The following is a 26,541-nucleotide window of genomic DNA, read 5'->3' on the forward strand; positions in this document are numbered from 1 at the left end:
ATATAAATGAATATATATATATATGAATATATATATGAATATATATAAAAATATATATAAAATGATATATATAAAATGATATTATATACGGGGATACCAGTGCATGCAAGTCGAGGAATGGAGCCACTAGGCTATCGTTCTACCCAGTTTTCATTCTTAACCTCCACTTTTATTTTGTTTTGTCAACCCAAGCAAAATGAAATTCAAACATTTCAAACCTTGGGCTTCTCCCTCTCAAATGGAGTAAGGAAAATAAAGCAGAAATATTTAAAATTAATATGTAGAACTTACATATAATAGAGATTAAGTCTGAACTTTAACTCCAAATGATGACGTAAAATCAGCAATATAGGTGCTAAAGACCATATTGTATGTTTTTTTTTTCAAAATTCTTATGCTAAAGCCTTAATCCCCAGTGTGACAGAAAGTAGAATTGAGCATTTAGAAAGTAATTGGTTTAGATAAGGCCATCATGAGAACTTTTACGCTCCTACACAAAGATGAAGAAACCAGACTTCTCTTTCTCCTCTAAGTGAAAACATAGGGATAAAGTTCTATATTTTCAACATGAGTCAACCAAAAGAATGAGTAAATCAAAGAAAGGGCACGCACCAAAAAATCACCATGCCGGCACCCAGATCTTAGACTTTCAGGTTCCAGAACTTTAACAAATTAATTTTTGTTGTTTAAGTCGGCCAATTAATGGCATTCCTTATAGCGTCCTCATTATCCAAAAAAGTGAATAGTTCTGTCCAAATCAAATGATGTACTCTGAAGTTACTTCAGGGCTCCAAGGATAAGCAAGTCTTCAAGCTTCATCCAGAAAAGGCTGGAGACACACAACCACACTCAGAGGAAGTAAGAGAACCTGGCTACCACAGGGCAAAGAGACACCCCTTCTTCCTCTACATGTAACACAACTCTATAAAAAAAGTTATGAACAACAGCAACAAGAGATATGCCATGATTTCCCATTATCAGTAGTTTTACTTCCTGTGCTTTGTTATCTGAGGTCCAGCAAAGCCGAAAAATATTAAATAGAAAGTTTCAGAAATAAGTCATTTCTAAGTTGTATACCATTTTGAGTAGTGTGATAAACTCCCACACAATCCTGACATCCTGCCTTACACATGAATCATTTCTTTGTCCAACACATCCACATTGTATGTGTTACCCATCCATGAGTCACTTAGTAGCCATCTTGGTTATCGGATGAACTGCTGAGATATCATGTTGTTTGTGTTCAAGTAACCCCAACACAGTAAGCTAATACCATCCATGTCTCAGTATCATACTTCATTTCATATTATGAGTGTGTGATGGAGAAAGAGAAAGAGAGAGACAGAGTAAGAGAAAGAAAAAGAGAGACATCACATGCACATAATTTTTAGGATTATGTATTCTAATTGCCATATTTTACTATTGCTGTTGTTAATCTCTTACTGTTCCTAAATCACAAGTTAAACTTTATCATAGAGTTGTATGCATGGAATAAAACTGTTTTGTGCTATCTTTGGTTTCAGTCATCATCTGGAGGTTCCGGAACATACTGCCCAGAAAGGTATTATATTTCATCTACACATTCAAGGATCACTCGTAGTTTAGTTTAAAGGCATAGAAAACACAAAGCGCCTACTCTGTGCTAGGAACTGAGCTGGCTGTATTCACACATATTTTCATTGCAATCTAAATTGTTATACTCACTTCACAGATGAAGAAATTGAGGTTCAGCTAAGTTAATCAACCCCCCAAATATCACACAATGGATAAGTGACTACTGCTAAGAATATATATTTTTAAACTCATTAATGATTTCTCATTTATGTCAAAGAAATTTCTGAATCTCTAATGATTGTTACTACTCAACAAAAATTTGTGAATAATTAATGGCAGTTGATGGGGGTGAATAGGGTGATGAGCTCTTTCACTACACTTTTATGTATTATTAGAACTAGCAGCAACCATATATTACTTTCATTTGAAGACTAATAAATAAAAGTAACAAAAAATCTGAATTTTAAAAAAAGATTCTCAATGATATACTTCTCAAACTAACTTTAGGATTATCCCTTGGTAAAGTTGTGAACTATGAGATGGTCACTATCTGAATCCTATCTCTCATTTTTAATATAATGTCCCATTCAGAGTCTCTACACATCACAAGATAGGATCTTATAAAGTTATTCATATTAAGATTAAGCTTATTATTTTGTGGTGTTTTCACTGGGCAAAGACTGTATTCTGGGTCTTAAAAAGATAACTGTTTATTTCTAATATCAGTATGGTAAAATAGGCTTTGGGATAAAACTTTTCTTTTCCTGTGGTCCTGAAACCACACTCTGTACATAACCATTTACTCAGGCAACTCTTAGGGGAGGGCTCTGCCTTGGGAACAGCTGCCAAAGTTCTAAACTGGGATGAAACACTTGGTGGGGAGAGGAGCATTTAATTATGGAGCAGAAACTGACTGGCATGTGCATGACTAAGCCTGAATATATAAAAGTTTATGGCTTAACAGGCACCAAAAGACCCACCACCATTTTATATATGTATATATAATGGTAAAAATCAGTAACTCAGTGAAGTACAATTTGAGGGTAAAATCAAATTCTTTACTAAGCTAGGTCTGGGAACTCAGCATTCTTTCAGAGCTAAGCTTCCTGATCTGTTTGAGAGCTTTGATCATATGCATACTTGGAGACTACCATCATGCTGTCATTCTCATCCACCCTGCCCCAGCTCCTTACCCTCCAGCTGTTGCTTATCATGGCCAAAGTCCATTGGAGAATAATCATGAATTAGACAAGAAGTTTATTTGGTATGAACAAGTGGCTATGTGTCCCCTAATGAGCTGTATCGTATCTCCCCAAAGGGGTATGTTCAAGGCTTAATCTTTGGTTCCTGTTAATGTGACCTTATTTGTAGAGTCCTTGTAGAGGTAGTAAAGATATAACAAGGTCACACAATATTAAGTTGGGCCCTAAATGCAAAGACTGATATCCTTATAAGGAAAGGGAGATTTGGGGACATAAAGACAAACACATAGAAAGAAGGCAGCTAATAAGAAAAAAGCAGAATTACAACAGCATAGTTCTAAGCCAGGGAATCACAAGGATTTCCAGCAACCATCCAAAGCTACAAAAAGGCCAGGGAGAATTCTCTAGTGCGTTCTGAGGGTGCATGACCATATCAACAGCTTGGCTTGGGATTGGCCTCCAGCACTTTCAGACAGTATCTGTTGTTTTAATCAACACAGTTTGTAGTTGTCCAGCACAGCAGCCCATATTCTCAGACTACCTCATCATCATATCTTTTGAAAAAGGAAACTCAGAAAACAAATGCAGAACATACCAGCACCCTGATTATAGTTATATGTGTAGAGGCTTGAGTAACAACACACATGACCACTTGCCTCCCCCATGACCTTGTACACAGTATTTTAAAATTCCTTCTAGAAATATAAGAAACAACAAGTTTATTCGGTGTCTCTGCATCTATGTACTGAAACAAAGAGGAAGGTCTTGGCTGTGACTTCATATGTTCTATTCTTAGACTTCACTGAACCAGTGTACAAAGAGAAATGTATTTTTAAGTTTTGCTCTAGAATATTACCTCAGACATTGTCCATCATGGCATACATTTGCCCCTATATAATTCCCATGTTTGAAAAAGATTCTCAAAACAACTCTTTCAGTACTGGGAAAGTATTTTTATTTCTCTTTTTTTTTTTTTTAAATAGCATGCTTCACTCCACCAGATAATTAGAATTTTTCACCCAATCTACTACAATAACTTTTCAACTCTCCCCCTAGTTCCATTCTTAACCTTCCCTGGCCCACTCTTCCTCAGTAGGCAGACTGATTCTTTTATATGTAAATCAAGTGGAGTTAATGCCCTGGACAAAACCATTTGGGGAATTTCCATCAGTCAGAACAAAATGAAAAGCACTTTCAGGGTCCATCCAGGCTATCTAACATGCTCTGCCCTGAGTTACCACTTTTATTTCATCCCCTCCAACTTTGCCTTTTCTATTGCCACACCTGTCACCCCAGCCAACTTCTTGATGGTCCTACAGTCTGGGCATCTACACTTGCAATGCACTTCCTGCTCTTCAAAGAGCTTGCACCATTATTTAGTTCAAGGCTTAACTTGATTTCACTTCCTTTGAGAATCCTTCTCATTTCTTCCAACATCACAACCTCAAAACTGTCCATTCCCTTAACTGGATTCGATTTTTATTATGTTGTATACTCACTTCCTGATGTTATATTATATACTTAATTATCTATTTCTTCATTGCCTGTGTCACCTTATTAGGATGTCAGGTCTATGAAAGGAGCAGAGATTTTTGTCAGTTTCACACACTGCTGTATCTCTAGTTCCTACAACAGTCTATCATGAAACAGGCATTCAGCACCAATTTCCTGAATCAAAAAAGTAAACAAATGCATTTTGCAAATATGTTGCTTGGTTTTCTGCCCTGGTTTATTAGAAACCTGAGTATTAAGTTTAATGGTGATTTTTAGTCTCATAATAGCCTTCATTGTGAGCATATATGTTTTATCTTTTTAAAATACTCTGATAGTCTCATCATATTACAAACATTTATTGTAAGAGTCCTCCACATATTTCAGAATGTGAAAGACAGGCATACTAATAAACCAAGTGGATACCTGGGTGGCAACCTGCGCTGAATGGGAAAGGGTGTACTTGTTATTGAGTCATAATGTTGAAATATGATACATGACAAATTTTAGTCAAAAAAAAAAAGATAGTTCTCCAGGGTGAAGCCTTGAACTTTAGCTGCAAGTTGATACTTGTACACCTGGAAAGAGCGAGAGAGTAAGCCAGGCCATCTCTCTCTTCTAGCAGATCCAGTGAAGGAGGGAAACAAGTTTTACCTTTTCACTCCTGCAGTTGTTCAGCCCCGTATTATTCATGGAGGACAGTTTCCCATCAACACCATGTGGCTGTTGTTGCTGTTGCTCGCGCTGGATCTGTTCTCGCATCTTCCGAGCTTCCTGAATGGCTTTCATCACTGTGTCCTGATCCCCAAACAGGGCAGGGGAGTTGAGACTGGACAGAATATCTGCATACACAGGATGTATTATTAGAAGTTTGTGAGTTAGACCCCTAAGTACCACTCCTATCCGCAGCCCTGTAGAACATTGCATTCTGGGAACAAGGCAGTGACACATTTGTTACTGAGAAATAGCATGATATTACTCATAGTGCAAAGGAAATCAAGACAAAGCAATTTGGGCTGGGTATTTTGTTAGGCACTGGAGGACATTCCAGCATTCAATCCTATCTGAGTTCTTTCTACTGACATCATCCACAGACCAATTCTGCTACATGCCCATTGTGTCTGCTGGATCAAGATACTTGTGTTTACATCTACAGTGTGTGTGCAATCTAGCCCTTTTAGTGGGCACTGGCAGTAGGAAGGGGCATGAGGGGAGAGGGGAGGTAGAAATGTCTGTCTGGGTTGCTCAAGTATAGCTGGTGTGCTAATGTAGAAAAGCTGTTTCTGGACTAGTAGAAAACAAATCTGTGAGACTACAAACGTAATTTGGTGCCATCTGTATCTGTGTTCACACATCTACTGCAGGAGAGAGGGGGCGGGAAGCACACACCAGACTCTCCAGTCCCCAATTGCTGGCTGCTTAATGAAGCATTCTTCCCATCACGTTGCCTCAGTTGTTTACCAAGAGAATGACAACTCCTTCCCCACCCCCAACTTGCACACCCACTGCTCTCAGCCCCATATCATGACAGGAAAGCTCTCTGTGTGGGGATGGCTTTCACATAAATACAAAGCTCCAAATAAAGTGAGAATAAATATTTACTTTCCCAACATCCCATGGGACACAGACCAAAAAAATGAAAAGTGAAACAAATTTTTCTTGATAACCAGCATTTACTGTAGATAAAATTAATTATGTAGACAAGAAGAACACAATCACTTGATGACTGATTTCAACTGCTCTGGTCAACTAACGTTGGCATGGTCCACTTGTGTGAGGCCTGGTACGAGCATTTCACTGCATGTGTGTATGTACACACGTGCATACTGCACACAGAAGAAACAGAGGAAACCACACTACGATCAAGCTCACTTCGTGTGTTGCATATGCAATACATATACATATGTGTTCATGTTTAGGCAAAAACACCCCAAGCGCTTATCAATGGAATGGAAAGTGTTTTTCTAAGTTAGTCACTCATTTAAAAATACACACACACATATATTTATGTATATACATATTTATACATATATTTATGTGTATATATATATATATTTATATATACATACATAAAATCACATTTTCTGCTCTGGATTTACACTGATAAAAAGACTATTTTGATCCAATATCATCTGAATGAAGCTGTTAATCAAGCACAGGTGCTATTGCTTAAGCTTATGCTCTACAACATATGCACAGCTGAGGTTTAAACTCAGTACGAGAAGGCACACCGTAGTCATCACTGTATGATGATCAGTACAGCAGACAAATGCTTCTCAAGTAAAATTCAGAAGTGCATTCTAGGAGTACCATTTCAAGATCAAGTCTAGTATTTATCTTTGATATCCTTCTCTCTTTTTTAACAGCTTCCCAAAAGTCTAGCCATAGAATATTCTTCAAGTTCATATGCCATTAATGCTTGAGTTTGCTCTTCTGTGTGTATATTATACTACTGGGTTGGGATGGAAATCCTGGGTCTCCTGTATGGGGCAATCTGACTTGAAATAAGAAAAGGCTACTGAGTAGCTGCTATCTGTGCCACAAATATTACATTTCATCATCAGCAAGTTCACTTGGACTCAGTACTGCTCGGTAAATATTCCAGCTGTCATTTACTACAAGAACATTGGGTTATGTGTGGGAAGAGCTGGACTCCAGTCCTGGTTCTACTGGGGAACAGCTGCAGGACTGTGGACAAGCCAATCTGCCTCTAAGAACCACAATTTACTCTACCTGTTTAAAGAAGGTGATCATAAAAAGCTTCTGAACCCATTTGGTTACGGTGAGAAGTTAAATGATACAAAGCAGGCAAGAATTGGCTTTTAACCTGTAACAATAATCCATACTTGCAATTATTTCATCTGTTGTAATAAGTATTGCAGGCTGTAGGATTCAATGCTGCAAAGAATGTAATCGAGTGAAGAGACTTAAGGTCTAGTGTCTAGTCCCCTTGAAGCTTTCGGTCTTAATTCAGATATTAAGAGACTTCAAGTTAGTGACACAATGCTATCAAAGCAGCTCCTGATAGTTGCTTTCACATTTATTGTTTTACTATAAATATGCAAATATGTTAGTATTTGCTCCTTCTAATTGCTTAAAATGCCTTCCAGGTACTGTATACTGTGCTATGTGCTTTCTCTGAGTTTTTCTCCTGCAATCTTTATTCTCTTCAAACTAGGTAACATTCCCTTGTGGAGACTGGAAATGGAATTTTAAGGAATTAAGTAATCTTCCCAAAGTTACATATCTGAGTCCAAACTGTCTCCTTTCAAATCCATATTTTCTCTTCTATGCTGTACTTTTTTACGCAAGGGTATGAATATCCTTAGACATCCTTGGCAAGCTGTAGAGGAGTACATGTCTTCCTAGATACCAACTGTATCTGACACATGTCATTAAAGTGTGCCATTCATATTTGTTCTGATGTTAAACAAATACAGGAAAATGTATTGAAATTACCTATATTTTAAAAAGAAAATACAGAATTTCACAGAAAATTTAGACTTTGAAGGCAGGCAGGTTCTCAGCCTGTGGGCACTTATAGAACAAACATCCTCTAGGTCTATGAGTTGTGGGCTCTCAAGCATCTACTCCAGTAGGATTTTCACTGTGCTCTCCAAAAATGTCTAGTCAACCAAATACTAAACTGTACAATGCTTCAGTGGAAAAGTTGAGTATTGTCTTGTGCAGCGGGTAACTCTGGTAACAAAGGATCACACATTACTCAACAAGTGAACTTTCTTTCAACTAGTCCCTTCCTGGTGCTGACTTTCCCATTTACCTAAAGAGGATCCTCTTCCCAAGCTTCCTCCAATGGGGCTGGGGATGCTGCTTTTGTTTGGCAGATTGACGGGGCTGGTTTTGCTGGCTGGGAAGAGGCTCTGGGTGGGAGACGTTGGGGACTTCACAGGCTCAGCTGTCTTGGGTCGGGATGAGAGGTTCAGCGGCTGCGCTGCAGCTTCATCCTGCCAGAGTTTAACATAAGCAATTATTAAAAAAAAAAAAAGACAAATGAAGCACATTATCACTTCGTAAGCCACAGTTATTTTACACCTCAGAGACAATGCCACATTCTACTACAATAATAACAAAAGAAGCTAATTATCTACCTCCTTGAAGATTCAATGGAAGGAAACCTCATTAATTTCCCTGTGTTATGCTTCTATTTACATTAACTGTGTAGTTGGATCATTTTTTTGCCAAATTAAAATCTGAATTAGCTCACATTACAGCTTAATTTCCTAATGTGTTTTCGGGGATCTAAATTAACCTAGGGCATTTACAAAGAATTATTTAAAATTTCAGCAGCTCTGTAGTGCTTTTGTGTTATTCGCTCTGAAAAGTTCCTGTAACTATAAATAGTGCCTGTGGCTAATTTTTTAATATATATTTTAAATCAAATAATAGAAAGTACTTTAAAAATGGAAACATAGAAATCCTTCCCATCTCCAGGGCTGCTGCCCAGGGAGCTGCACACCGCAGCCTGGAGTCTATGTGGTTTTTTGGATGTGGGTACTCTTTATGGTCTATATTCTGGTCCTTATTCATGTTTAAAATTAATTCTTAAAAGAGCAAGCATGCATTATAATTATGTTTTACATACCATGCTATAAGCAATTTATTTTCATGTTTAAAATGCAACTCATTGTATTCTCTGCTACATGTATTTACAGAAAGCCTATTTTAAGATGCATGTCCTTCAACACAGATCACAGTACTCAAATGTCTAACTTGAAACTCCAGTTGGGCTAAGATCTGAAAGCTGAACTCCTTGACTCTATTTTGCTTCATTTATCCTGTCAAAGAATATCAACAGCAACACTTCTGTTCTTCTGGAAATGTAGCTGAAATTTGAACACATTCATCTAGATGTTTTAAGATTTGCATTATTGTGTTCTGAAATAAAATTGGCAGCAAATGGTAGCTCCCATTTACTTCTGAGGAGGAAGAGAGAACTTGCATTTCATATCACTGTCTAAAGCATACAACAATTGAGAGACAGGACAGATTCTCTCCGGTAAACATACCGGGTTACTGTGCCCAATTTATTCATTGGAAAAAGAGAGCCAAATATTAGAACTTCTCTAAGGTCTCTTTCAGTAGTAATGTCACCGAATAAGGAAGAACATAAAGATGCCAGAAAATATTATTAGGGAGGAAGAATTATAAAGTAGAAAAAAAACATGCACAGAGAGGCAGTGATGTGCCAACTACCTTCTTTACATATTTTCACATAGACATCTATTAGCTTATTTAACCATCAATAACACTATGAGGCTGGGTAGTGTTAGGTTAAGCTTATAAATAGGGAAATGAAAAAGCAATAAAAGTTACTTGTCAGAGGCGTTATATAGAGGAATAGAATTTGAGTTTTCATTTACTGGATTCCAAATCTCAGGCCCCTTTTCTGCTAATCTATCAGAAAACAAATCAACTGTTTGCTCATTCAGAGAGGCTCTATGTTTTTATCTTTCACTTTTTTGTCTTGCTAGGAAATAGGTCACCAGTCATGTCTATGTTGCAATGTACTTTTATCTATATTTAGTTTAGGACACGTTCTCAGAAAACAGGAGTATATCCATTACAAATGTCAAAATTATCCAATGTACCTTAACTTGCAATTAACCTGCTTTGTTGTTTCTTCACTCATATCTAAATAATAGTGATTTATATGTTAGGTGTTCAACTAGTTTACTTCATACTTTCTACATCTGAGGTTCATTGAGCTTATAAAATCCATGAACTCAGTAGTTTTATAAAATCTGGAAAGCTTTCTGAAGGACAAAGTTCTCCTCCTCCTTCTGGGCCTCCAGTTGCACGTGCTAGTGCATTGGATTCTGTCTGGGAAAACCTATTTCTACAGGCTTCATTTTTTAGAGTTTTATTGTTATATTTTCAAGTTCACTAAGCTTTTCCTTTTTAAAAAAGAATATAAGCTTGCATTTATTTGAAAGGTAGAATTATAGTGAGACAGAGGGATAGACAGATAGTAAAAGAGCTTCTATCCACTGGTTCATTTCCCAATTGGATACAAAAGCCATTGCTGGGCCAGGCTGAACTCATGAGCCTGGAATCCCATCTAGGTTTCCCACATGTATAGTTAGTGTCGAAGCAGTTGGTGCATCTTCTGCTGCTTTCCAAGGCATGTTAGCAGGAAGCTGGACGGGAAACAAAGCACTGGAACTTAAATCAGCACTTAGGTGGGACGCTGGCATCACAGCCGGTGGCTTAACCCACTGTGCCACACCAGATCCTCATTCATCTTTTCTAATGCAACATCTAGGCTCTTGTTACTACTATCCAGTGCATTTCTTTCCTCACAAACACTATAATTTTTATCTCCAGGTATTCAGTTTAGGTTTTGTATGTCTTGCCTTACTATACTCATGTTTTCATTTAGCTTCTTGAACATACAGAGCTCAGAAGTGGATGCCCTTTTTTCTTTTAAATACGCTCTAATTTATTACTGATTTGGATAATTAAATAACTGGTGCTTCTGCCAACACTGCCACTGAGCATGAACATCACCTACCAACTCCCAGGCAGGCAGTTCCCTTCCTGACTGACATAGACACACACCTGTGTGCTAAGCAAACTGGAGGAGAGCTAAGGCTCCCAAACAAGCTGTTCTCATACAGAGGTATAAATATTATCTCAGATGATATATGCCTCTGGTCGAACTTCCAGAGCATTGAAATAATGCCTTTTATCAGTTTGTCAAGTATTGTAAGTGCTACCTCTTCACCTGGCTCTAGGTGGGAATCACTGAAAACGAATGTTATTTTTTTAACTGACTTATCTATTAATTCCATCATCTGTGTTTCCTGACATTTGCATCTATGATTGATTGTTTTCCTCATTGTTCATGTGTATTTGTTTTTTAATATGATGTTTATTTATTTGTTGCTGCCTTGCATGCCTAGTGATTATCACATGGGTGCTACATATGGTGAGCTTACATTGACGGGTACTAAAGTTCAAATAGTTATCTAAATAGTTGTGGACTTTATTCTGCGAAGTAGATCAATTTAATATGCTTTAGGTTTACTTTTCTGTTTAGACAGGTATGTTCAGAATAGCCAGTGATGCAGGGATACTCTGACTGCAGCAGGAGGGAATATCTTTCTGTGCACTCTGTTTTTACTATTCCACACTTCAGACGCTCTTTCCACTCCAGCAAATGGGAATGTGAACCATTCCTGTTCCATTGTTCACTTGGCAACTGCTTTTCCTGCAGCATTCAGGCGGTCATGGGGAATTTCCTCACACACACGTGCTCATCAGTAGTCAGGTTAACCTTGCACACATCCTTGGTGTGCTGCCTTTGTTTCTCTGCACAGTTCACATCTCTGGTACCACACACGTTCTAAGTCATCCTCCGTAAGCTCTGTCTCCTGGCTCAGGGAGTCTGCTTAGCTCCTCACACAACTGTTTGGATTCAGCTCCTGTTGTCCCTGGTTTCTCTGTCTGAAAACTACCATTTCATTAAAGCAAAACAAAACAAAACAAAACTCTCCTGAGCTTTCATTGTTTAAGCGGGGAGAGTACTGCTGATCCCTGAGTCTCCACCATGTTTTGCAATGGAAATACTCTAGACATTTAGTTAGATCTGTTTGGGCATACAACTAAGATATTTCATTTGCAGCCACTAAAACTGCCACATAGTTTGTTTTTTATTATTATCATCATGAACGTTACTACCATCATCACCACAACTGACATTGATGTGATTCTCACCTTTTGAGTACAGCATGTATTAATATCATTTAAGAGTCACTCATAATGTTAACTCCCGTTTTATTGAGGAGAAAACTAAGGTTGAAGGAAATGAGTAGTAACTTTCCCAACTTTCAAGAGTGTAAAAGCAGCAGAACTGGGTATCTGGACAGAAATAATCTGATTTCTAATAGTGACAGTTGTAGTAGATAAGAAGTCTAGGGCAAAGAAGATGCATATTTTTATTACTTTCAGAAAATTCTAGATAGCTTCATGTTTGAATTTAAAATAAGTGCTTGTGTTATATACTAAGTGAAAGAAATTGACAACAGAAACATGAAAAATTTTGGTAACCATAATTCTTTCACTAAGCAAACTCATAAGATCATTTTCAGAATTTCTTCAATAATAGATAGGAGCTATTTTTAAATTTAAAACATTTGCCGTATGTCTTGGTTTATATATTTTTCCCACATATACAATAAGCAATCCAAGTATAAGAAATGTTTCCTTTGTTATTAATATAACATACAGTCAAGTCAAATTATATGGAGAACTCCCTAAGAATTTGCATGTGGTCAATGAGTAATAAAATTCAGTTGGCCCACAAAGAAGGAATGGTAAAAGCAGATATAAACTAGAATTTAACCAAGGAATATTTTACTCATCCTGTTAAAGCTTGGTTTGGTACAGTTCCAGTTGGCCAACCTACTTACAAAATGACTTTTCATGTTCGGATGTTCAATATTCAATATCTCAAGTCACTGATGTTTGATGTGTTCATATTCTAACAACTATGATTAAACAAAGTGCCTTGGTTTGGAATGAAGTGTTCTGACTCTTATTCATGAACATAAACTCAGAGAAGACAAAATAATAGGTTTCCATAAATAATGCTGCTTTTTGAAATCAGGCTGCCTATTGTCATTTCTCAGTGTTCCTACCAACAAAATATAAGAGTTCATCTGTTTCCTTGGGTAATATAAACGAATGAGTGGCATTAAATGAATTCCTTTGTGTGGAGAAGAGGCAGAATTATCTTAATGATGATCACTTTTTCAATCTTTGATATTTGGAGGTCTTTCTTAAAGACCTTTCTGAAATCTCAAAGGTCATATCTGCAAATTTTAGAAAATAAAGCAACCTCAGTGACTGTGTGGCATCTGAGCATTTGTGTAGCCAACACTGAGTTTGGCTGGCTTCAGCCATCTTGCATATGAAGATCTAATAACTGCAACACTTACCTAAATGTAATATTTTGGTTGCATCAGAACTGACTATGACTCAGTATATCCTTACATACAGACAACTCAATCATTTTCTTCTTTGAACTGTCTGAATTTTCTAATTCAATAGAGAAGGCAAACACAATCAGTACCACATACAGGTACCAGCTGCAGCACCAGATTGGAACTGCTCATCGATTTCCTTCTGTAGCCAGGTAATGTGCCTTTTGGTTATTTGGTTTCAAGAAACTGGAAATCCGTGAAGAAAGGCATTGGTTAAGGCTCCAGATATTAAGGATAAATGAGCTTTGGACTAGCACAACTGCAGGGCATCAAGCTAGAATCAAGCAATGACACCACCCATTTCTTGGAGCCCACATTTGCAACCAGTTTGGAGAGATCTTCATCAGCAAACCATAAAAGGCCCTGCATTTGATTCCTTTTTGTCCTCATTTTTAAAATGTGAGGCTTCACGGTCCTCCTTCTCTGGTGCTAAAGGCTGTCTGCCCACCTGTTTAGATAACACGAAGAGAAGTGTCACAAGAATATGACAAAAGTTAGAAATAAAACTGTGGCTATTCATGCCAAAGAGCATTGAAAAATAAAAGCCAAAAACCAAAGAGGAAAAGACTCTTGAGAAGCGCATTCTTAGATTTAGGTAAAGATCTCACAATATGGCACTATTGTTATGAAAAGGGAACACCTGTTTCTCAATGCTCTGTCATGAAATTTACCACAAAGAGGAGCATTTTGGTGTTCCTCCATGTTGCTGTGCTTCCTGCTGTTTATTTCTAACATACCCTGCTTCGCTACCTTTCTTGCGAAGCTTTTTTTCCAAACTGTTTCCACAATTCTGCAAAGCAAGTACCTTAACTTGAGTTACAGGGCTGGTCCCTCTCTTTTCATTTTTTATCCCAGTAGGTGACACTGCCCCTGCTGTGTTTGGTGGCTGTGGAGTTGACGGCATCTTTGCTCCAGGTGACACCTGCATGCTGGCCAGCTGAGCTGCATAGAGCTGCTGCAAAACAGGGAAGACAAACATTGATCTCTTTTAAATGCAGCTGAAATGGAGTTTAAAAAAATTACCATATTGTTAGCTAACTATTTCTCTGACGGTCTTACAAATTCTCTACTTGAAAAAAGTATATAAGAAAACAACAAATAATATAACAGAAAAAAAGGTGGGGGGAGGGCAACACAGGTACTGGATCCATGGTTGTCTACCTGGTCCCCCTAGCAACATTATGGCCCTGGACAAAGAACTTGATCTCTCTAGAATTCGATTTCTTCAACTATATTCAAAGCAATTTAACTATGTTGTTACTGCTTGATTCCCAATGCAAACCAGGTGAAAAAGAGCTGCATTCACACCCCAGAACAGATCATAAGCTTTTCTGAGGTTCTGCCCTATCCCAGGTTTATTTTCATTGTATTCCCATATACTGTGTGAACTATCTGAAGTATTTTCTATAGTTCTGGGGAAACCAATGATCTTTTAATTGTCGCTGTTCAGCTGAAAGAGGTTCCTTCTTCCATAGGCATGACAAGCAGAAAATTCCAATATTAATCTCAAGATGCACTGATTTAGCTGAATTTGAACCAGATCTTGAAATTCACATGGGCCAATCCATTTTTATATGAGTTTAATGTTTATCAAAGTAATTCTTATAGGCTTACACATTTAATAGTACTTTAAAAGACTTAAAAACAAACGAGCAACAACAAAATTAGCACAGCCAATGGCATGACTGAAATGTACAAGGCACAGTCTCTAACACAAGGCATATTGACCTTTGTTTTCTCTTCCCAGTCCTTCGTAGTTTATCACTCTGCTCTGCGGGGACATCCCCTTCTACCCATTTAAATGCTTTGACTGGTGTTTATTTCATTACTTGTATAATGCTTATTTTGCTATATCCTAACCTATCAAGAAAGATTAGCTTTTTTTTTTTAACAATACTAACCCCATATGTGTTCTTACACATCCCTACTTAATCTCCTAATGTTAATATCACAAATTTTAAAATAGTTTACATTTTTTTTTACTTTATCAAGACACTATTTACAGTGGAAGCGCATAGTAACATTCATTTAACTTTCTCAATTTTAAAAATTTTGTTGGGTTTAATATTTGCCTCATTCTTGGGTTTCCTAACATTTACATAACTCCTAGAAACTCATAGGGCTGGCATCATGGCTCAGTTGGCTAATCTTCTGCTACAAGCCTCCACTACCACTACATTCCATGAATGTACTGGTTCATGTCCCAGCTGCTCCACCTCCCATCCAATTTCTTGCTTATGGCCTGCAAAAGCACTGGTGCAAAGCCCAAAGCCTTGCAACCCTGAACCTGTGTGGGAGACCCAGAGGATGTTCTTGGCTTCAGATCAGTTCAGCTCCAGCCGTTGAGGCCATTTGGGGAGTGAACTAGTATATCGAAGATCATTTTGTCTCTCTGTAGAGTTGCCTTTCAAGTAAAGATAAATAGATCTTTGTTAAAAATAAACTAATCCCCAAACTCTTCAAGAGATCAGCAAAACTCGACCCAATATGGCTGGAAAGATCAAGTCATCTGTGGATTCTATTTTTTTCCTTGGAGTCATTCTTCTTGGAATTCCATTTATTCTTGCTCCAATCTGACCTGCTTTATTCTTTAGGCCTACTGCAATTCAATGATAGCTGGAATTCCTCTTGCGTCTCCTTGTAGTGGATTCTGCATTTCATGCAAATGCTTTCCTGTTAGTTAACTAGCAGTCTCCTTTTGGTAGAGTACATTGTCCAGGAGCTACCTGAGAAAGATGCTGGTGAACTTTTTTATTTTTTAAAAATGATCGTTTCAGGAAAAACACTTCTATTATATTGCACATACTGGAGTATAGAAGTCCAAGTGTGAAGTAATTTTTCCTTTGAGTTCCAAAGATCCTGGGTTCACTCGTGTTGCTAAAAAAGAATGGCATCATTCTAATCTCTTTGCTTTGTATGCAATCTATTTTCTCCTCAAAAATTATTAAATTCTCCCTTTTATAACAAGTGCTTCTGAAATTCCACTATAACTTTCTTTTGTTGAATTTCAGTTATTATCTGAACATTTACCCAGCTCTTTCAATCTATAAATGCATGTCTTATTTTTTTTTAAAGATTTATTTTTATTATGTTTTTATTGGAAAGGCAGATATACAGAGAGGAGAGACAGAGAAGATCTTCCGTCCGATGATTCACTCCCCAAGTGAGCGCAATGGCCGATGCTGTGCCGATCCAAAGCCAGGAGCCTCTTCCAGGTCTCCCACGCGGGTGCAGGGTCCCAAAGCTTTGGGCTGTCCTCGACTGCCTTCCCAGGCCACAAGCAGGGAGCTGGAAGGGAAGTGGGGCTGCCGGGATAGAACCGGCGCCCATATGGGATCCCAGGTGTGCAAGGCGAGGACCTTAACCACTTGTGCCACCGCGCCGGGCCCAATGCATGTCTTATAATTCTAGGAAACTATTGGATATTTTTAATAATTTACTCCCTTCTGTTTTCTTCCTTAAACTTAAGTAAATATTGTAAATATTGGACTTCCTTATTAACTCTCTATCTTCCTCATTTTTTCTTGTTATCACTTTTTGAAATTTGACATACTCTCTGTTCTTTTTCAACTTCATTTATCAGCATTTCCATGCATTTTACAAATTTCTGCTATTACTGTTGTTAAGATGCTGCTCTTTTGATCTCTGATAGCTTTTTCTGGCACTGTCCTGTTGTCTACTCATCCTAATGATGTTAACTATGACTTTGGGAATTATTTTTGTTTTCTGTTGTGTGAGTTGTTGTGTCTTCTCCCAAGCTCTTTAATGCTACCAGCTTTTCTCAAGTCTCTGGTGTTCACTCATTGTTGGTTCATATCTAAGTCTGACATACTTAAAAGTTGAGTATGGTGATAAGTTTATAGACTGATGGGTTCCAGCATTAAATCAGCTTTTTCATGGGTGAACCAAAATGTCAGGATCAAATGTCATTTCTCCTACACTAGACCATTTTCTTGAAACTCTCCAAATTTCACCTTATTTCAGATACAGTCTTATGTGCCATCATTAAATGAGCAAAGCAGGAGAGACAGTTGGGAGATCTTATTCTTTGATTTATCTATGTAATTCCTCTATTTTCCAAATGTCATTGTTCATTCTCAACTATGTCTGCAACACAAAAATCTCAAGTTCAATTCACCATGAGGATAAACCTCCCATGCTTTGCCTAGTTATGTATTTGGTGATTACTGCAGAGCATGAAGTTAGATAAGAATTACACCGATTTTTAACTTTTGTTTACTTCTACCTCTTATCGTTGCCTTCAATGATACATGATGGCTTCAATTTATAAGTATTTCAAAGGTTCAGTTCCCATGTGGGCTTGATTCTTTTGTGGCTTTATAATCTTAAAGCTTGGGTATCAGCATTCCCTTCCTGCTAAGAAAGTTGTAATTCATCTGTTCACATTTGCACACTTCAAAATAAATTTGGTTTTGCTTTCTATTTCTACTTGAAGGTTTACACCTGACATTTCTAAATGGTCAATTAATTAGGATTTGAATAAAATTAACAATAAATAAACAAATGTGTAAATGTGCCATGGCTAACCAGAAGTCATAAAACTCTAATCTTAACACTATTTAGTGCTAGAAAGTTTCATTCAATTACTTTCTTTTCCTCTTATACTCAAGATTAAGCCATTACCTGGATAATCACATTTTTGTAATAATACATAAAAAACTTCCGAGTTCATCAATCACAGCGAAAAAAGAGTTCAAACTCTGCCATATTAGTAGGGGAGAGAAAACAGGTGGTTTGTATGTAATTTTGAGCATTACTATCATTCAGATGGACAAATAAAAAAAATTACAGTAATCAAAAACAGACCTTTCAGCACATGTAATTAAATGAAAGCTTAATAAAGAATAATTTGCAAGAACCAGATGTGCTTATGTCATGATTGTTGCTTTCTTTGGAACAATTTTTCTAATATAACAAGCCTCTAAAGAAATTAAAGTTTCATAATTCTGTATGCAATGACTCAGTGGCAAGAAAAATTCACAAGCAAGAGTCAATCAAACTGCTAGAATTTAGGCCAAAAAAAAAAAAAAAAAGAAAAGAAATGAGAGAGAGACAGTCTTTTTCATTCCATTTTTATTCTGTTGTATGTTTTTCCTTTGAAATTCACCCAGGTGTCTACAAAATGGGACAGCTTCCATAAATTTTCCGCTTGAGTCAGACTAGTGAAAAAAGTTCTACACTGAAAGTGAAGGAGATGATGGGAAATTTAAAAAGTGTTGGCTATCTAGCAGCTGGTATCTAGTCAATGTAGCCTACTAGTGAGTACTACTGTGTCATAAAATCTTACAGAGGCACAAGTCCCCAGACACGGAACATGCTTCCATTCTATTTCAAATCATTCAAAAGATCAAAAGACTCCATTCTACCCAACCTTGAGTTCTTCAGGGAACTCAACTAATGAAAAAATGCATGGCAACAATTCTTTGGTAATAATAAAACTTTTTAAAAGTATTGACTCAAGTCAGTGATCCTTCAGACTGATTGAATAATAGTCACTTTGCATAGACACAGTAGTGTTAATTCCTTTCCTAAATCCCAACTATTTTAATCCCATTTCCAGTAGACTCTATCTTTAGAGATATAAGATCCTAAAGATTCAGATTCCTCAGAGCTGGTTCTTGTGATGTGTGGATTAATGATGTATCAACCACAAGAACAAGGGCACCATTCCACAAAACATAGAGCTGAGTAGACTATTCAGTAGGGTATCAGTTAACATAAAAAGAATCTTGACATAATATCAGAAAATGAGATGGGATCCACTGAAAAGCTAAAAGGCACTCATTTTATTTTAATTACAAGCAACATTATCATCATATTGAATATTTTATATTTTACTTGGGTGATAAAAACATCATTGCTTGAATACATATAAATTCACAGAACAATTCAAACCTCATTGTCTAATCTAACTGCAATCGAATTAAATGTGCTCTACATGTAAGTTTTGTGCTAGGAGTTAAAGAGGATATAGTCTTGCACCAAGTATACAGTCCTGTAAGAGATTTAAATGACAGCTCCTTAACACTTGATTTGTACCTTCTTGAGGTACTTACCACTTTTCAAATATTAGGTGGTTTAATTTTAAATATGTATCTTAATATGCTTGGTATACCGTAAGCTTACTGAAGAAAAGATCAATGTAATTATTTTTTGAATACCTAGCTCTAACAATGGTGTCTTGCAAAGAACAGATACCAAGTCAATACTTTCCTAATGAATTAAATATATTGCAATCATTTCATGTTAGGAAGGATAGATGCAAATGAGGAAAAAGAAGTGGTACATGCTTATTTTTGTTATCTATACAATGGCCAATTTTATGATGTTGAATTTAACATCATAAAATCAAATCCACCCCATGTAAATTAAATTACGTATGGACTGGAATTGTGGTGCACTGGGTAAACCTGCTGCCTGCAATGCCAGCATCCACCTGAACATAGGTTCAAGTTCTAGCTGCTCTGCTTCTAATCCACTCCTGTTAAAACACCTGGGAAAGCAGCAGAGGATGGCCTAACTGCTTGGTCCCTGCATCCATGGGATACAGGAGAATATTCTGCCTCCTGGCTTCAAACTGGCCCATCTGGTGAGGCTGTAGCAGACAGAAGACTTTCTCTTTCTCTCTCTCTCTCTATCTTTCCTGACTCTCTTTATAAGTCTGCCTTTCAAATAAATAAAATAAATATTTTTTAAAAATCAAATCACTTCACAAGAATGATTGTTTCGAAGTAATTTGTTGAAATGTTGACCAGAGAGTTGTTCAGTAACGACTGTCTTCACTCCTTTGTCTTGAAATTTCTAACACAAATTACAGTTTTTGAGCAGTAAGCAAGGACTAGTATTTATATTTCCACTCACTCTAGCTACTTACAAATTTTAAAGTTTACCTAATGCTACTGCATTTGTGAAAGAATATAAAATGCTGGTTAGTGTAACAAGTACTTTCAGTTAGGAAATCGCTTTGTAGACTAAAAGTTTAGGAAGGAGAAAGGCTAAACTTTAATGAGTTTGCAAAAGCAGCATTTTACATAATTCACAGATCATAGCTCATAGTCACAATGGTAGTAATAAAAATTATCATTCCTACCCAGCTCTGTTTTAAATAAATCAACAATACAGTAAAGCTTATAATAGACTTAGCCAAAGTCCAATAAATGTTTAAATTTTGATGAAGACTGGTTTGTAAATACAGATCTTTTTCTATTTCAATAGTGAAAAGGGCTCAATGATTGTTTAGGATATTGAACTATTTCTTTATTCAAGATTTATAAAGGCCATGCAGTGCATGCATTTAAAAATGAACCTAACTGAATTTTTTCATGATTATAAAATCACTCATATTTACTTAGTATTTTAAATAAGGTAGTTTGCATTAAAATTTTGATAAGCCAAACAATAAAATAATTGCCACACAGAGCTAAAGAAGCCTCCTATTTGCATTGAAAACTGATTTGAAGCAGGCAGAAGTACTAGAGCTAAAAACTTTCTAGTTATAATTTTAATATTTGTCAAAATATTACTTAAAGAAAAAGAAAAACTTGATATATGATGAAGCAACTTTCTTTCCTTTTTTTTAAAGATTCACTTATCTTTTTATCAGAGGTAGATTTACAGAGAGAAGGACAGAGAAAAACATCCCCCATCTTCCCAAGTGTCTACAATGGCTGGAGGGGAGCAGATCTGAAGCCAGGGGCCAGGAGCTTGCTCTATTTCTCCCATGTGGGTGCAGGGTTTAAAGGCTTTGAGCTGTCCTCTACTGTTTTCACAGGGAGCTGGATGGTAACCGGAGTAGCTGGAACAGGAAGTGGTGCCCATACGGGATCCCAGCACGTGCAAGGTGAGGATTTAGCCACTGGGGCAATTTTGCTAGGTCCAACTTTCTTTACTTTTCAATCACATTTCCAGCACTGAGTAACTTGTTCAATGACAAATATGTGTTAAATATTTACTAGCTGAATATTATGCTAAATATTGAGTAACTCAGAAGTGATCCTCCCTGTCTTATTACAGCTAATAAGAGAAATTTACATTAGACTGATGCTATGACATAACCATCAAATTATGGGTAGGACACATGCTGAGAAAGAAAATATTTCCTTTAATAGAGGCATTGAACATACTCAGGAGATCAGAATAGCTTCTCTAAGGAAATGACATTATGTAAGAATTATCCAGAAGTGAAAATTGATTTTAAAAAAAAACTTGAAAGAAGAAACAGCAAGTATTACGACTCTGAGGTGGAAAACAAGGCAGATTTTTTGAGTAATTTTTAAAAAGATGAATGCAGCAAGATTGTGAGAGTGTAAGGAGATGGGGTAGAGAGGCGCAGGCATCTGCTATGACACAGTACCATGAGTAATTAATAAACTACAGGGATATTTGCCTCAAGGTTCCGGAGGCTTGAGTATTCAGGATCATCAGGTCACACTGTCGAGGAACTTGTTCCTCCATAGGGCTGGCTTCTCATGGTAGAAGGGCCGAGGGATCTTCTCAGGCTGCTCCTGTGAGCTGGCTGTATTTGTCATGGCTCCATGCCCCTCAGCTCAGAAAAGCCCACCCTCTACTGCTATTTGCCTTGGCAGTGAGGATTTCAACACTTGACTTTTGGGTAGACGCAAACAATATGACTGTAGCAAGGTCATATTCATATTTTAAAAACTTATTCTGAGAGGTTTTTAGGAAGAACAATTAACTAAAGCAGGAAACAAAACTTTTCCCTGCTTTTTTACTAATTTATTTCTAATAAACTTTAAATGAATGGGCTTAAGACAGATCTGCAAAGACTTCACAAATCCATGCATATATACTCCTAGCAGTATTTCTAAGAGTTCAATGTCCTGAGATTAACCTTAAATACAAGCATTTTTTTTTTCATTTAGCCCCTAGTGACACTTTAATAACCAAGTCTGCTTAGATGCACTATCAAGTGGCAGGTCCCACCAATCAAGTTCAGCACTTCTGTGAATTTCTTGAGTGTCTGTCAGTACACACACTGATTGACAATAAGACCTAAGAAATGTTTTGTAGCTGAGATTCCTGTTACATGATTACATTTTGGAAGAGAAGCATGCTTTGTCCCCACATACCCATTTTGATGTCAGTTATGATGGATATTGTCACAGAATATACACATTTACCACAACGTGAAATATGTTTACTTATACCAGCTTTCTACAATAAAACCATGTAAGAGATCTGCTGAAGAATGCCACCGAGATAAGTCATAAGGTCTTTCATCTTAATCATATGATCTTCACAATAGCACATAACTAATCATTCAATCATCACCCCTCTTCATTCATGTCTTAATTCAACAAATATATACTGAACATTCAGTCACCCAATATGCTAGACATTTTACATTTATTTCTTAAATTGTCCAAATAATTATATAAGATAGTGATGATTAGTTCACTCTCATCCAATATTCTTTCTGCTTGTAAAACTAAATTATTTAAAATAAGCCATCTAGTGAGTCTCTGAGAAAACTATTTCCTGTTCCAAGCGACTAAACAAAGATTATTGTCCAATAATAATTGACATTGTGACGCTCTACAGTCTGCTATTCTGAAATAGCAAAGTGAAGTTTCAGATTTACACAGGAAAGGGTATTACAAAATCCTCAAGTGAAGTAGAGTTCAGGGCAGCTCTTATCACTCTGAAGGTGGTAAGGCTCGTAATTTTTTTCTAGACAACTGACTTTTGCAACTAATCTTCAAATCATGGCTGATGAGATGGAAAGGACTATCCAGAGTTTTGGAAAACAACGTGAGAATTTGATGAAATGGAAATTGAAACGGACATTAAATTGCCATTTCTATGGTCCAATGTATGGAAAACAACAGAAGAAATCAGGCATCACTTTACATACCAAATTCTTCTTGGAATAGAATTGCTTGTGTTTTATCAGTTCAATGATAAAAGGTAACTTAAGGCAATTTGCCTCATCTGGGCCAGAGGTGGGGGAAAAATCCCCCCTGAAACACAACATCAATTGGAGAACGAAGAAAGAAAGAATAAGAGAAGATACTGTTCTTTAAAATGAGCTTCAAAAGCTGATCCTGAAATGTCTCTTATCTTTATATTCACCTCCCATTGGATGTGGTTCCACCTAATAGCTGGGAACCCTAAGAAGAGCCCATTTATCACAGTTGACATGTTGTTTTCTTGTATAACACACACAAGGTAAACAGAGGAAATCAGAGGAAACAGTGAACTAGGCAGTGAGGTGTTCATTATCGATGCTACCTAGCTCTAGGCCCCAAACAAAGTTCAGTTTTCTAGGGATATCCTGGACTCTGCTCCCCTCTCAAAACAATGATGATGACTGTTGATCTGCCTACCAAGCAAGTTGTGCTAGAAAGCCAGACACGTTCAGCTGTGAGAAGACAAAAACACAGGGCTAATTATACAACCTGATTAGCGCTAGTCCAGTACAGAGAAGAAAATACGTCAATAACAAGTCGTTCTGGAGTAAAGGAAGGGTGGGAAAGGAGCTTAAAAATAATTATTTGAGAGAGTTTACAAATACTTTAACTTCTCATAAACCTTCTACGTCAATAAAGCAATCCAGGAAATATAGCTGTGGTTTTCTGGAAGGATAGAACTGAAGTTCCTATCTGCAGCACAGAATGTAATTGTTTGGCTGCACCTTAAACACTTAAGGACAAAGAAAAATCGTGTGTTGGTCTAAGAGGTAAGAGAAGGAATACTATGTCTACTCTGACACTTTGAGTTTATTTCTTTGTCTCTCCCGCATACTTTTCTACTATACTACTTTTTCCCTTTCCTATCAACTCTGTCAAAATTCCACTCATCTTTCGAGTCTCAGCCCAAAAATAACTTCCTGTTGATGCCTTATCTGGTCACTGCTTTTCTCATGTTCCTACCATATCTCATCTTCTCACTCTGTACACTATGGAATTTCCTATTTACTTCATGCCTTTCCCACCAAATTCTGTGCTCCTTTTGGGATAAACCAAATTTTATTTATCTTTATGCCTCTACCCTAACATAATCTGTGGCATTTAAAGGAATTTCTATTGATACTGGCCATTAAATCTCCTATATCTCCATTATCATTTCTACCCGAACACTTTTGTTAGTATATCTTTACTTCTTCAAAAGGAACTCCAACAATGTAAGTCATCTTTCTTTATTTCAGTCCGTTTGAAGCTATAAGCATGCGAGTTCCCCATGTAATGATGCACTGGTTTTCTTGCAAAAAGCAAACAAGATAATGCAATGTGAGTTAAAGAATTGTGAATATTATCTAATTTTTTTTTTTTTTGCCTTACAAATAAAAAAGAACTCAACTCCAGAGAAGGAAAGTACTTTGTGTAAAATTAGCAGTAAAAGACAATTTTCCTGAAGAAATGATTAAGAGGTGGTAAGAAATAGAGAATGTGGGCCCGGCACAGTGGTCTAGTGGTTAAAGTCCTCATCTTGCGCATGCCAGGATCTCATCTGAGCACCAGTTTGTGTCCCAACTGCTCCACTTCCCATACAGCTCCCTGCCTGAGTCCTGGGAAAGTAGTCGAAGATGGTCCAAAGCCTTGGGACCCTGTACCTGCATGGGAGACCCGGAAGAGGTTCTGGTCTCCTGGGTTCAGATTCGAACAGCTCCAGTAGTTGCGGCCAATTGGGAAGCAAATCAATGCACAGAAGATCTTCCTCTCTTTCTCTCGTCCTCTCTGTATATCTGACTTTCAAATTAAAATAAATAAAAAGGAAGAATCCGAGAATGTGGACTCCCTGCTTTCTCTCTCTCCATTGTTTGTACATACTCAGTTTTTCTTGTATTCTGCTCTGCTATAGAGCTGTCTGCAAGACTTGGTATGTTCTGTGAGAGTTACTATTGCCAAATATGTGAAGGTGATATTTTTCAACCATTATTCTTGGTTTAAAATAATATTCTTGGTTTACCTGAAAAGTGTCTGAAAAGCAATCCCTAGTCACCTACAGACAAGTAATTTCATATAGTTTTCTTTTAATATTTTTTAAGATATAGAAAAAGGCAACCAAGCAATTAGCTCAGTTATACAGTTGATAAAATGTTTCCAAATTTTTTTAAATCTAAGTTTATACAAATATGGGCCAGCATTTTGGCATACTGGGTAATGAGATCCAGCATCCCATATGGGTGCTGGTTTGCATCCTGGCTGCTGTACTTTGGATCCAGCCTAGGCAGAAAGTGGAAAAAGTACCTAGTATTTGGGTGATTGCCCACTTACAAACAAGACCTGGGTGAGCCTTCTGGCTCCTGGTTTCAGCCTGGCACAGTGCAGATCATTGCAGCCATCTGGGGAGTAGAAGGGTAAATCTGTTTTGGGGTAGGAATTTATGGAGAGTGGAAGGGAAATCCCAGAGCCTATGGAACTCTATCATAAAATAATAAAATAAATTTAATTAAAAAAACAAATACGAATAAGCAATCCCAATCATTTTAACAAGAAACATGCAACCTCTACTTTTCCCAAGGAACTTATTTTTCAGGGCACTAGATAAAATATGTAAATATAGAATACTTAAAGAAAGTTTAGTTATTAAAAATTAGTAATCTAGTTTTTGAAGCAAGATATTAAAAAACATGATAATAATGGCAGTTGGAAATTGGTATTATGGGAAGACTATTTTCTTCCTGTTTCCATGACATGGGTGGACAATGTTGAAGAAATCAGTTTTTCGAATGTGCTCCACATCGGATACAGCTTGCATTTGTAATGCTCCTTGAACTCTCTAGGCTCAAAGTCATAGATTATCAAGTAAAAATTAAACAATTGCATTTGACACCATAAAATCTGATTATGGGGCCCGGCGCAGTGGCGCAGTGGTTAAGGTCCTCGCCTTGCACGCCCAGGATCCCATATGGGCACCGGTTCTAACCCCAGCAGCACCACTTCCCTTCCAGCTCCCTGCCTGTGATCCGGGAAAGCAGTCGAGGACAGCCCAAGGCTTTGGGACCCTGCACCAGAAGAGGCTCCTGGCTTCGGATTGGCATAGCATTGGCCATTGCGCTCACTTGGGGAGTGAATCATCGGATGGAAGATCTTCCTCTCTGTCTCTCCTCTCTGTATATCCGCCTTTCCAATGAAAAAATAAAACTTAAAAAAAAATCTGAATATGGTCACAGAAGTTGGATTCACATTATTTCTCCCAAACTAAAAGTTATAAGGAACTTCTTTTTTTTCCAGAGATTTATTAGTCAATTTGAGAATTCTACCACTGAACCTCCAATGCTTACCTATTTTTCAAGCTAAAAGGTA

At 37.2% G+C, this 26,541-nt stretch overlaps 1 protein-coding gene across 1 annotated transcript in view; it reads right to left on the minus strand.

The window, feature by feature from the left end:
- Nucleotides 1–26,541, minus strand: part of LOC121167618 (transcription factor SOX-6-like) — a gene marked incomplete at its 3' end in the record, with an annotated part of 317,078 nt that overhangs the window by 38,715 nt on the left and 251,822 nt on the right. The window contains exons 10-12 of the mRNA XM_040997162.1: nucleotides 14,058–14,207; nucleotides 8,029–8,212; nucleotides 4,902–5,089 (exon numbers count right to left, since the gene is read on the minus strand). Of these exons, the coding sequence (XP_040853096.1) occupies nucleotides 4,902–5,089; nucleotides 8,029–8,212; nucleotides 14,058–14,207 (522 nt within the window). The remainder of the gene's footprint in view (nucleotides 1–4,901; nucleotides 5,090–8,028; nucleotides 8,213–14,057; nucleotides 14,208–26,541) is intronic.

Source organism: Ochotona curzoniae, unplaced genomic scaffold (genome assembly GCF_017591425.1).
Source record: "Ochotona curzoniae isolate NIBS_2020 unplaced genomic scaffold, NIBS_Ocur_1.0 patch401, whole genome shotgun sequence".
Lineage (NCBI taxonomy): Eukaryota > Metazoa > Chordata > Mammalia > Lagomorpha > Ochotonidae > Ochotona > Ochotona curzoniae.